This window comes from Zeus faber (genome assembly GCF_960531495.2).
Source record: "Zeus faber genome assembly, chromosome: 12".
NCBI lineage: Eukaryota > Metazoa > Chordata > Actinopteri > Zeiformes > Zeidae > Zeus > Zeus faber.
The window spans coordinates 4,190,047-4,202,334 of record NC_137196.1 but is presented as its reverse complement, the minus strand read 5'-3'; the positions used below and the strand labels follow the sequence as shown (position 1 = coordinate 4,202,334).

The following is a 12,288-nucleotide window of genomic DNA, read 5'->3' as shown; positions in this document are numbered from 1 at the left end:
GTTTCAGGTAATATACATTCTTTGTGTGTGTGTGTGTGTGTGTATGTACAGGTACCCTCCATATCCGCTACAGCCTGGGGGGCCTCAAGGAACCCTACACAATTGACGTGGACCATCGCAACATGGCAAATGGGCAGCCGCACCATGTCAACATAACCAGGAACGTCAGAAACATTCAGCTGCAGGTCAGTGCCGATGCTAGTCGACTTTCCTCCACCAAAAACATTTTGTTCTCATTTCTGACTGAAGTTGAATCCTGTCATTGTGGCTGTTTTGCTGTGTCCAGTTGGACCATTACCCGGTGTCCACCTACACACTGCCCGAGGCATCAGACACCCAGTTCAACCAGGTCAAGACCATCTTCCTGGGGAAGGTTTTTGGTAAGTGTGTTGTGCGTGTTGAGTAGGATAAGGATATACCGTGTATCTATGGTAACAAAAAAAAGTTAAATCTATGATGAAATGTGGTCAACATGACCAATATCAAGGTTTTTGGTGAAAAACAGCACTGAAGCTATCTGCCTTCTTTCCCGTTGGGATCCAGAGACTGGACAGATCGACCCCATCCTGATTGAGCGCTACAACACGCCAGGCTTTATGGGCTGCCTGTCCAGAGTATGCTTCAACAACGTGGCCCCGCTCAAGGCTGCCCTGCGCTCCGGCGTGGCTGCCCCCGTCACCACGCACGGCATTCTGGTCCCGTCCAACTGTGGGGCGTCGCCCCTCACCATCTCCCCCCTCAGCTCTGCTGACGACCCCTGGCAAATGGATGCTGGTAGGGATAACAAAGGCTAATAACAATATTTTAAACAATAGTAATTATCATTTGTTATTATTTTATTTTTAATTTGTGACATTTCTTCATTATTGTTTTTTGTTTAGAAGTAATTTAAATGTTAACTCTGTTTTAACAATATTTCAGTTGGTTGTAGTTCTATATGGTCTGATTTTAGTTTCAGTTAAGAAAATGTTTTGCTGTAATTTTTATTAGATTTTTTTTCTTTAATAACCTTGGTACACAAACACTCACGCACACTTTGACACCCACACATGCTCTACAAAATAGGTACCTTCTATGCCATTTGCTGAATGTCTAATTAACTATATTGATTGATTACTAAGAAGTGTGCAAAATAAAATTCAGAGAACTTTAAATAAATAAGCAGCCCCATATGCACCAAACTGCGATGCACCGCGTGTTCTGACATCTTCCTATCATAGCCAGCATTAACCTTTTCAGCAATTTGTACTACAGTAGCTCTTCTGCTTCCCACGTGCATCAATGAGCCTCGGGTGCTCATGACCCTGTCGCCGGTTCACCGGTTGTCCTTCCTTGGACCACTTTTGGTAGGTACTAACCACTGCATACTGTGCTCTGACCCAGTCGTCTAACCATCACAATTTTGATGATCCTTACGCTCGCCCATTTTTCCTGCTTCCAACACATAAACTTCAAGAACTGATTGTTCACTTGCTTCCTGTATCCCCCTTGTCAGGTGCCATTGTAACGAGATGAGCAATGTTATTCACTTCACCTGTCAGTGGTTTTGATGTTTGGCTGATCAGTGTATGTTATAGCTTGGCCTTGCCAGACTAATTTGCAAATGCATATTAGTCTGGATCTCTCCGTTCATTTTCAGTTTCCAAGGGCCGTTGCCAATGCCTGCAGCGTAAAATGTCTCTTGATGCAATTGGTACAACCAATCAGAGCAACGAAATGAGTGAAGTAGTGCTGAGTGAGTGAGTTGGTAAATTCAACGTTAACCATATCCTTTCAGAAGTACGGCAAACACATCTTTCTTAGCAACAAAAGCATTTTATAGAAAGTATACCGTCCAGTTTGTTTAATGCTGTCATGATAGCAGATTTAAAATTATTCATCAGCGGCAGCCATCTTGTTGGTGACGCAAATGCCTCAATGACGCTCCTCTGCATCGTCATCGTATCAAAGTCGCTCCATTAGATAAACGGTTGTGATTGGCCTGACCCTGGCAATATCTGTTTGAATTGAGCAAATGAAACATGACCTTGCAGATTTGTCTGGTTACCAGGCTATGTGTGTTATACTTGGGGAAGAAATGACTGCAAACGATGCATCTAAACAGGTTTCAGGGTTTTATTGACCCCACAAAAAATGTCTTCAGGCTTCATCCGTGCTAACGTAACAGACTAGAAACAGGAAGTTGTGCAGCTTCCTACGGTTATAAACAATGGGAATTTCTCTCTGGATGTTAATGGATTCCAAATCTATACATGGTAAGAGGTAAACGATATAATCATAATTAAACTAAGAATGACTCTTTTCAATATAAAATCAATGAAACCTCGCTTTAACAAGCTCTTCTTCCTTCTTTACAGATAGAAATAAATACAGGATAACAGGAACACATTTATACAATGCATAAAAACGTACTGTATACACAAACACACACACACCGTATGATGTTAACGAGTGTACAGTTACACCCCTGTGGAGAAGCCATCTGCTAAGCCTCCTGTCCACCCAGTGAAGAATCCATTATCACGATAATCACAGAGAATTAACTACTACGGTAATTACAATAGAACCTCATTCAAGAAACAAATCCTACGGTCTTGTACATCACAGTATGATCTATTAACTATAAATTTAAAATAGTAAGCTCTGTCTGAAACAAAGATTTGAACATCTGGTAATTGGCGGGGAGGCGTAAAGTTTTACATATGCATTTGACAAGAGACATATTTTATTCTATTATATCTCAATGTGAATTTAACCGCACACCTTTTTGCTGACAGCCGGTGCCGTGTTCCCGTTCAATGAGGAGAGGGTCGGTCGTGACGGAGTGGAACGCCACTCGGCCGTCGTTGGAGGTAACCCCCATCCCCCCAGTAGTGACAAAGTAGAGCTATGTCCAAAATGGCATACTAGCATAGTTTTTTTTCATGCCAAATTAGCGCACGCACATTTTATGTATGTCTGAAGCCATAGTCTTGCATCAAATAGTACTGTATGAAAAAAGTACCTGGATGACATACTACTTCAGGTGAAATATTGAAAATATACAAACACTGCACACTACACACTACTCCCACAATGCATTGCGAGGGAAAGACGCTGTGCTGTGCTGAGAGTAAGTGGCATGACTATATAATGGTCTAGTGTGTCCCAGAAGCCATCGTTCCTCTACTTACATACTAAAACATGTCGGTCTCATGTTTCTCATGAGTCTGTGGTTGGCCATCTAAAAACGTGCTTTTCCAAAAATAGAATTCTCTGAATTCTGAGCAAAAAAGTCAGAATTCTGAGAAAAAGGTCAGAATTTATTCTCAGAAAAGGCCTCCGTGGAAAGAAACCACTTTTTTTTTTATTGGCCAAATATAAACTTTCTAAGGAACACCATCCCTGGGGTGCTATCGTCACTATCGCTATCAAGAAAAAAATTCGGAATTCTGACTTTATTCACAGTATTCTGAGGGAAAAAAGTCTGAAATCAGAAAATAAAGTCACACTTCTGTGAATAAATTCCAAAAATGAATTCTCATAATTCTGAGCAAAAAAGTTGAAATTCTGCGAAAAAATTCTGGCTGTCAAAAATTCTGGCTGGGGACGGTAGCTCAGGAGGTAGAGCTGGTGGTCTAGTGATCCAAAGATTGCTGGTTGGATCCCAGGCTCCTCCTGCTAGCATGCTGTAGTGTCCTTGAGCAAGACACTTAACCCCTAATTGCTCCTGATGGCTGCGTCCGTCGGTGTTTGAATAATTGTAAGTCACTTTGGATAAAAGCGTCTGCTAAATGTAATGAAATATAAAAATCTAATCTTTTTTTCATACAGCAATAGTTTTTCTCATCCTCTTCTAGTTTATTTAGTCATTTTAGTTTATTTTATTTAGTTTATCTAGTTTTGGACACATGGCCCTCAATTTATTATTATTATTAGGGGTCCAGCCCGCAGGGGTCACCGGGTCCAGCCTGCAACACATATGAGGTGGTCCTGCTTGACTGACATGCCACTATTCATAAACAAAATGAACGAGATCAGATATACAGTAAGACAATTTATGACATCACTATACTATTTACTATAAATTTGCAGGTGCTGGTTCAGAATGTCCATTGGCACTGTGTCCATTGTAGACTCCATTGCCCCGCTTTTCCAGTCTTGCAACCACTCAATGCGCTTTACAATACACGCCTCACATTCACCCATTCACACATACGTCGATGGCAGCGACAGCCATACAAGGTGCACACCAGCTCATCGAGAGCACTTCAGGGTTCAGTGTCTTGCTCAAGGACACTTCAACGTGCTACCAGGAGGAACAGGGGATCAGGGAACCAGGAACCCTCTGATTACTGGACGACCCGCTCTACCTCCTGCGCCACAGTCGCCCAATAGTGGTTAGAGATTACCAACTGTGCGTTTACATGTGAACTCATGTACCTTGTGGCGCTCTGTGCCTTTAAGGACGCAGTCCTTTACGTCACTTCCGCATAGGGGATGTTCAAATAGTCATATGGTGCATGCTGTCAGTGGGGACCGTCAAACCCGGAAAAGGTTAGCCGTTTTGGAGAGTCTGCCGCTCGTCTGCCAATCCCTGGCAGCGCGTTTCAGTCTCTGTGAATAGTCATCCCTCTGTCACCATCCACCCGATTCCCCTCATCCCATCGTCCAGGCCATCCACTCCCGAAAGCCATCGCCCCCAGGGACGGGTCGCCTTGTCTCCACCGGAGTGCAGGAGGTAACTCCGGGTCCCCGGAGTAACGTACTTTAAAAAAATCTCGTTCCCGCGGGATGTCCGCCTGTGATGTCAGCCCGTTACACAAATTATTTAAACTGAGGAAGTTACTCAGGGGGAGGGGGTGGCACAGGACAATTTATGTGTTTTGTTATATTGCAGTGCATATAGAAACAGGTACTCCTCACTTAACAACCTACCTGTTTTACAACTGTTTGGACTTACGACCAGCTCTGATCAGTCTGTATTGCCCGCTGCGTGCACGGCGTCTTGGCGTCAAGCATCTCACTGTTCTCAGTCCGTCTCGTTCCCGCAGTCTGTCAGTATTCACTACACTAGGGTTCGCAATGGCTACGCCCGCTTGCCGTGAAATAACGCAGGTCCTCACTTATCGACCAATTCTCTTAACGATCTGGTCCTAGGAACAGACCTGAATTTGACTGTGTAGTGTGTTTCTTAATTTGCTTGGTTATGTGTGTTAAATTGTATAGCACCGCTAGTTAAGGGGCTGGTTGTGATATCAGGTTGTTTGTAGGGTTCTGCTGGCGGTACTTATGAACTATAAATTGTCAGAACAGGACTCTGACTGGCACCCCGACATAACCACCAGCGACCGCTACAACCTTCTGTTCAATTGATACTTACTTACTGATACTTAATACTTAAAACAGTAGTCCACAAAAACTTGTGACCACGTCGGGTCGAGCCCACTCGAATGTGCAAGTAAGTGATGCGTTCAAGTATTTCATGTAAACTTATTGAAAATGTGGTTCAAATGTTATTGACAAAAAAGTTACCACTAGAATTACGTAAGTTTGACTATCGTAAATATCCATAAATACGTACACCTACGTGAAACACGTCATCATTGCACACGAGACAGTCACCTGCTGTCACTGAGACTCCACACTCTATTCTACAGTACTTACATACAACAAGGTAAGTGATAACAATGACAAAGTTTGGTTTAAAGTAAAAAATAAACTGTTGTTTTCAGGAAATGTCATGTATAGTTTCCTAAAGCTAAACTTAGCAAACTTAAATGAAAAGGCAGAAAGTGTTCAGTATTTACAATTTCTTCCATAATAACTCTAATACCAAATTAATGTTAAAATGCCATAAATGTTGTCTGCATTACAACATAGACAAGTAATCTATTTAACAGAATTTTACAATTGTAGATTCTTACCATGAAGTACTAATTAAAACTAACATTTATGTTTATGAAATTACATGTATTTAATATTATGGTTATGTAAAGTCATTACGATTGTTATTGTTCCAGATACTGAAAAATAGCTGAAAGTTGGTGTATTTGGGAATAAATAACTATTATTTATTATTATAATACTACTACTACTAATAATAAATGTAGCTGCAGGCAGCAATACACAGTGTCCAGTTTAGTCATGTTTGCAGACCTGCCAACCTGCATGCATTTTGTGTACCAACTACGCAATTCCTAGTCAATATACGCAAGTACTATATGCCAGCTGAAACTATGCAAAAAATGTAATATAATAAATTGTCTGTTTGTCAAATTTTATGATGGAAATCAATCAATACAAAATAATAGCATACATTTATTGGGTATGTAAACGACATCCCACGTATTGGACCAGATGCTACGACCTGTGGTTCTGTTAAGCCTCCCTCTCCTCTCACTCAACATCCGCTGATACGCAGCGCACTGAGAGCAGCAGTACTTTATTATTCACCGAGGTGTAACGCTGCATTGCTAAGGTAACATGGGAGGTGGGATAGTTCTAATAAAGCACAAAAATATGACGGTATGATGTTAACATATAAATCGTGAGAGGCACTGATCGATTAGCCGGTGAATTGGCCGGTTTTCAAGGCTGATCAGTGTCAGATTTATTTTCTGATTCTGTGCCGAATTTACATGCCCGATACTGCGCTCATGTGCTCGTACTCGATACCAACGTGATGTAACTAGTTGCATATTTGACGGTCAAAAAACAGAGCAAAAGAAATTAAATGTCGGCTGGTTGGAGGAACTTCAAGGTAAACAAGAAAGATTAGATAAATTATTTATTAATTGCTTGATAATATTCGAACATAGTGCAGACTGCGTATCTATCGCTGCCACAGCGATTACGCGGTGAGGGAAGCAGGACATCCAGTGAACAAGAGTGAGAGCAGTGGGCTATTTATTTTATTTGTTTATTCTTTTGTAATGATTGCAATTTATTTGCAAAGTACCATACAGATACTCCTCCCTTAACGGCCGAGTTACGTTCCTAGCGTCAGGTCGTTAAGCGAATTGGTCGTTAAGCGAGGACCCGTGTTATTTCACGGTAAGGGGGCGTGGCCATTGTGAACGCTAGTGTAATGAATACTGACAGACTTCATGAACGAGACGGACTGAGAACGGTGATGAGCGATGAGATGCTTGGCGCTGAGATGCAGCACACGCCACTGGTCGGCGAGCTGGATGTCAGTCCGAACGGTCGTTAAACAGGTAGGTCGTTAAGTGTGGAGTACCTCTATAAGTATAATATAAATGTATATTTGCAAGAGGGTGAGACTTTCGTTTGCAGTTTGAACTGGACATTTCCATGTTAGTTATATGTTGTGTCCTACTAAAGCTCAGTGAGAGGTACAGGTTGCATTATACTGAAACTTGGTGACAGTCCTATTTTAAATTTTACTGGAACTCAGTGACAGTTTCATGTTCTATTATTGTTCCGTGGTGAATAATGAACAATAATAAACAGTGTCAAAATCAGCAATCTCACTATTGTGGTAACTGAAAATTGCAGCGTTAGTCTGTATGTGCATCTGTCTTATCACATGAGTGTGATCAGATCACAGGATGTATCCATCATCGACGTACAGCAGATCGGAAACTGAAATCTGCAGGTCAAATCTGAAATAGGAATTGGCTAATAAAATTGCAATTGATGCAGCTCTAGTTGGTAAACATGTTAAGGAACTTTACGACATGATACATTTTAAGGGTATATCCCAATGACGTAGTCGTAGTAGCTCGCATACGATGTGATTAGCCTCGTTATGAGACGGCTACGGTGTAAATAACTGATGGTGTCATTTAGCTAGACCAACTCAAATGCCACGGAGACCCGTTACACTGTTGTGGTACTACAGATATTTTCCCAAGTTTGGGAGGTCTGTGTTTGGTACCTATCACAGTTTCTAGGGTTCTCTGAAACGTAGCACGATTTTACAAGTTTACGTGGATTGTGGCATTGGCTCCCGCTGGTCTGTCGTCTCCTGATTTCTCGTCTCGCGGAGCAACCACTATGCAGACTACACATCGCAGCCCTCCTGTCTTTAAAGTAACTGTCCATGTGTGCCTGTAAACCATAACTTCTCAGTGTTATAACTCACCGTGTTGTCTGCGGAAAGAGTTGCACTCTCAGTGACGAACTGGTGAGCGCTTGGTGCCGTGTCAGACAACGATGATGTAGTGACGGAAGCGTGACCGTTTGATGCCGTGTGGGGCAGCGATGACGGAGTGACGTAATGTAATTTACATTTCACTGAATATATGTATGAAAGTATGTATATGTATGTGACGAATAAACCTCTTGAATCTAATGACGACCTTCTTCTTCTTTATACTTTTCCGGGTCCTAGTTTTCAGATGCATTTCAAGTTCATGAAACGCATCATGGACTCCTACGGTTTGTATCTTACGACTTCCTCAAATCCCGCAAATTAAGGACAGAATGCCTTTATTTACTTAAAGAGATAAGATATCAAACGAAAAGCCCTGCCAACATCAAGCAGGTAAGACGATACACAGGCACCTACACACGTGCGGTTTGTAACCACTACAGAGCGATGGAGTCTACACCACACAGCACGCACGGCATGAATGGACGTTCAGAGCCACAACCTGCAAATATATAAGGAATTTGATGTCACTTAGCGACTTATTCAACAAACTCATCTCTCTCAAGGTTTTAGAACCTTGGCGTATTGGTTCCTGCTGTCTGAGGCGTCCTGGTTCTAACAAGACCTCAACCGTGTCCATGGGTCCAGCGGTTGTCGTGTTGCAGACATTTTTAGCCTGAAAAATGCCAAGGGGAATAATAGTACAGTAATAAATAATATGATAATAAAAAAATATATTAAAAAAAAAAATCTAAGACAACATTTCATTCATTTCAATTTTTCCAGGGATTATTGCCGTGACGATCTTCTGCGTCCTGTGCATCCTGGTCTTCGTGATCCGCCACATGTTTCGCCACAAAGGCTCCTACCACACCAACGAAGCCAAGGGGGCGGAGTCAGCAGACTGCGCCGATGCTGCCATCATCGTCAACGACCCCGCCTTCACGGAGACCATCGAGGAGAGCAAGAAGGAGTGGTTCATTTGAGCGTTTGTTTTGTTATTCTTTTTCCCGCTAAAATGACAGATGCCATAAAACCCAGACGAGAGACGGCGGATTATAAAAAAATAAAAACTATCAACAGGTGAATTCACAGCAACAGCACGTAATGGCTTGCGCTACCTATGGAGTGTTTTTTTTTGTTTTTTTTGTAATATATTTATTTACAATCGACTTCGAGACGAGACGTCAGAGCCCCCGGATGTTAAAGAAGGGAACGCTGTTGTTGTTGGTCGGTGCCCTTTAAGAAAACCAAGCGTTGGATGCGTGAGGTTGGAGTGTGAGGAATTGCGGGTAAGCGTGTGTGTGCGTTCGCCCGCCCGCCCATCGGCTCTGCTTACCTGTTCTCGAGGAAGATGGCTGGATGAGTTTTGCATTTGCGAATGGAACTAATCGACCAAAAGATAAAACGAAGACCAGAAATAAGAGACTGCTACAGCCATTACTTTAATTGTGGGCTTTGGATTTAGAAGTGAGCATGGTCATGGGAGAGGGCGGGGGGGTATTGTATTTATTTTTGCATCTGCATAACGACTGGCAAAGTGTCTTAACGATTGTTTCAGCTTTGATTGTAGAGACGTTTTTAATGTCTGCATCTTTGTTAAACACACACACACACACACACACACACACACACAGTACGCTATTCTGTGGTGTTTATTCTGTTTACCATTTTTTCTGCCAAATGAATGATGCAATTGATAGCTGTCTTTCTTTTTGGGGGGGTGAGAAGTCGTTTTAAGTAGCAGCAGTTTCAAAGAGTTTGTTTTTCCAAAACCTTCCTATGCAGCACGTTTTCAACCCTTTCTATAATATACGTAATAACATAAAATACGTAAACGTAATTACATGGGGGAAAAAAACAAAAGTAATTAGCACTGTTCTCAAAAGTTCCTTATTTTCCCTTAAATTCTTGAATGCTTGCCGCTCACGTAACTACACGAAGACATACAACTTGGGACATCGTTGACATTTGATTGTATTTTACGTGTTCTGTATTTGAGTTAGGTTGTATTGTGTACAGTATGTAATTTCACCATGAGCCTTGTTCTTTTTCCATGTAAGTGTACAGTATAGTTGCATGTTTTCAGCAGTTTTCAGCAAAGTTCAAAGTTAAGTTTTCTGTTTTGCCATCTTTGGCCGTCCGTCAGTGTATGTTAATATCGTTTTTCCATTCGAAAGGCACAACAAAGGTAGACAACACCGAAAATTGTGACACCGTGTCAGATCAGATAAGTCAAATTGATTGATGGCGGATCGAGATGAATAAACGATCATTTAAAAGCACACTATTTGCCATTTGAGTGATCTGTGAGCAAGTCCAGAACCCGAAATACATTTCTTCATGGGCTATGATTAGGATTCCCTGTCCGATCTATTTAAAATTAAGAATTGGCCTGTCGTTTTTTCTTGTTTTGTACGCAGAATGCAAGAAAAATGCTAATTTCTGACCTCAGATTTGACTTTTTTTGCTTTTAAATATTTTCTACATTTCCTACGTAACATCTTGTTCGCAAAAGGCTTACAACCATTTATCTGTTTTTGATCATCCATTAACTGGTCACTTGGTTGGACTTCCGCTTGTGGTTATTGGTTAATTTTGTTTTGCGATTTGGATTCATATCTGTTTTTAAAGAGTTGGCATGGTCTTTTAAAGGGATACACCAGTTTTTTTTTGAGAGATGAACCTTTTAGTCTATCCTTCCCCAGATTCAGACGGAAGGCAAATTCCATCCCAGTGTGTTCGGTACCGAGACCGGTAACTGTGTTAGCTCAATTCAAGGTTGCAGGAAGAATCAACTAGCCTAGCTCCTGAGAAAAAAGGGAAATACACCTCCCGGCTTCTCAAAAATGGTGTTAGTTAAGCAATGTGACAGACAGCTGAGTTTTGTTGATGGTCATGTTCTGACACGAGGCATTGCAGTTTGTCATCTGGAAATCCCAAACTCAGCTCACCAATCAACACAGGCTCAAAGTTGGCATCGACCTTCTCGCCTGAATATGGCTGAGAGGGACAAACACATTTCCCCGGAAACTGGCGGCACCCTTCAAGTGTCTGACTATTTGTGCTACCAAATGTGAACCTTATCCTGCCGTTAACTTTGGTTCTATAGATCAGGCCTCAGACTAAACAATGTAAGGTGAAGTTCTGTCTTATTATTAAATAATAAACAAGCCTTGCCATATTGTGTCTGGCTGATGTTCTTATGTACTCACTTACAGTAAATGGCCAGAGACATTTTTAATAAGCCACTTTTAATCAGTATTACCTTGGGATACAGCTCGCATTGGATAGAAAAACAAAATACAATACAAGAAAACATTTGCTAAAAAAGGTCACTTTTTTCCAAAGACCTGTGCTGGCAATTGCATTACACAAGCACATAAAATGTCAACACATTATAAAACATTACCAAGTATACCAAAACCACATTATAATCACGCCTCAAATCTGACCCGGCCATACTATGACAAGTTTCATTTGCACTCAATAGTATTTCCAACGCCATTTCTGAGTTAACACACAGAGCTTATGTGCATATGATACAATCTAGAGGCCTTCTAATGTCTTTAGCAACGGCTTTTACGGTAAAGGTTTTGTCAAACGCACACTACCGCCCCTAACACGTAGGGGGCAGAGGACGCTTGTGCTAGGTGTCGGACCTGATTAAGTCGCCAAAATAAGCAGTGATGGTCTTCAGCTTGTTGTTCAAGAAGTTCTGCTCCACTTCCACCCGCCCGCCGGGGCCGGCCAGTGATGCAATCTGCCAGAACAAAAATGAGGAAAAACATGGAACAGTACTGCTGATAGAAAATACAATAATTGATATTTGTGACAGGAGATATAATAATTTATATTTTATATATTGATAATAAGAATAGATCATAGTTTAAATGCATTCAGTCCCATAGCCGGTGCCAGCTTGTGTCACATCACAAAAAGGATATTCTGGGCTTAGTTGCCATAATGTTCCTCTGAATTTCCCAAACATAATGATCTCACAACTTCCTAGTTTGTTGAATGTCAAACTTGTGTCACAAAGCAATGTTCAGCTCCTTTCTCTATAAAAAGCTCCCTTGGACAGCGTCGGTGAGCGATTCTACTTAGCTGTGCAAAGTCAGATCGTCTCCGCTGTTTCGCAAACTTCCATTAAAAAATTACTTAATAAAACACATCTCATGTTTTATTGC

General features: G+C 41.5%; 2 protein-coding genes across 2 annotated transcripts in view; one reads left to right on the top strand and one right to left on the bottom strand.

Annotated features, from left to right (window-relative positions):
• cntnap2b (contactin associated protein 2b) overlaps window positions 1-9,084 on the top strand; it is a gene marked incomplete at both ends in the record, with an annotated part of 47,690 nt that extends 38,606 nt beyond the window's left edge. Inside the window, 5 exons of the mRNA XM_080011221.1 lie at window positions 52-185; window positions 287-380; window positions 544-774; window positions 2,778-2,852; window positions 8,885-9,084. Coding sequence (XP_079867347.1) covers window positions 52-185; window positions 287-380; window positions 544-774; window positions 2,778-2,852; window positions 8,885-9,084 — 734 coding nt within the window. The remainder of the gene's footprint in view (window positions 1-51; window positions 186-286; window positions 381-543; window positions 775-2,777; window positions 2,853-8,884) is intronic.
• A 2,291-nt stretch (window positions 9,085-11,375) lies between these two features.
• Window positions 11,376-12,288, bottom strand: part of tgs1 (trimethylguanosine synthase 1) — a 51,783-nt gene continuing 50,870 nt past the window's right edge. Inside the window, exon 16 of the mRNA XM_080011220.1 lies at window positions 11,376-11,861. Coding sequence (XP_079867346.1) covers window positions 11,748-11,861 — 114 coding nt within the window. The 3' untranslated portion in view covers window positions 11,376-11,747. The remainder of the gene's footprint in view (window positions 11,862-12,288) is intronic.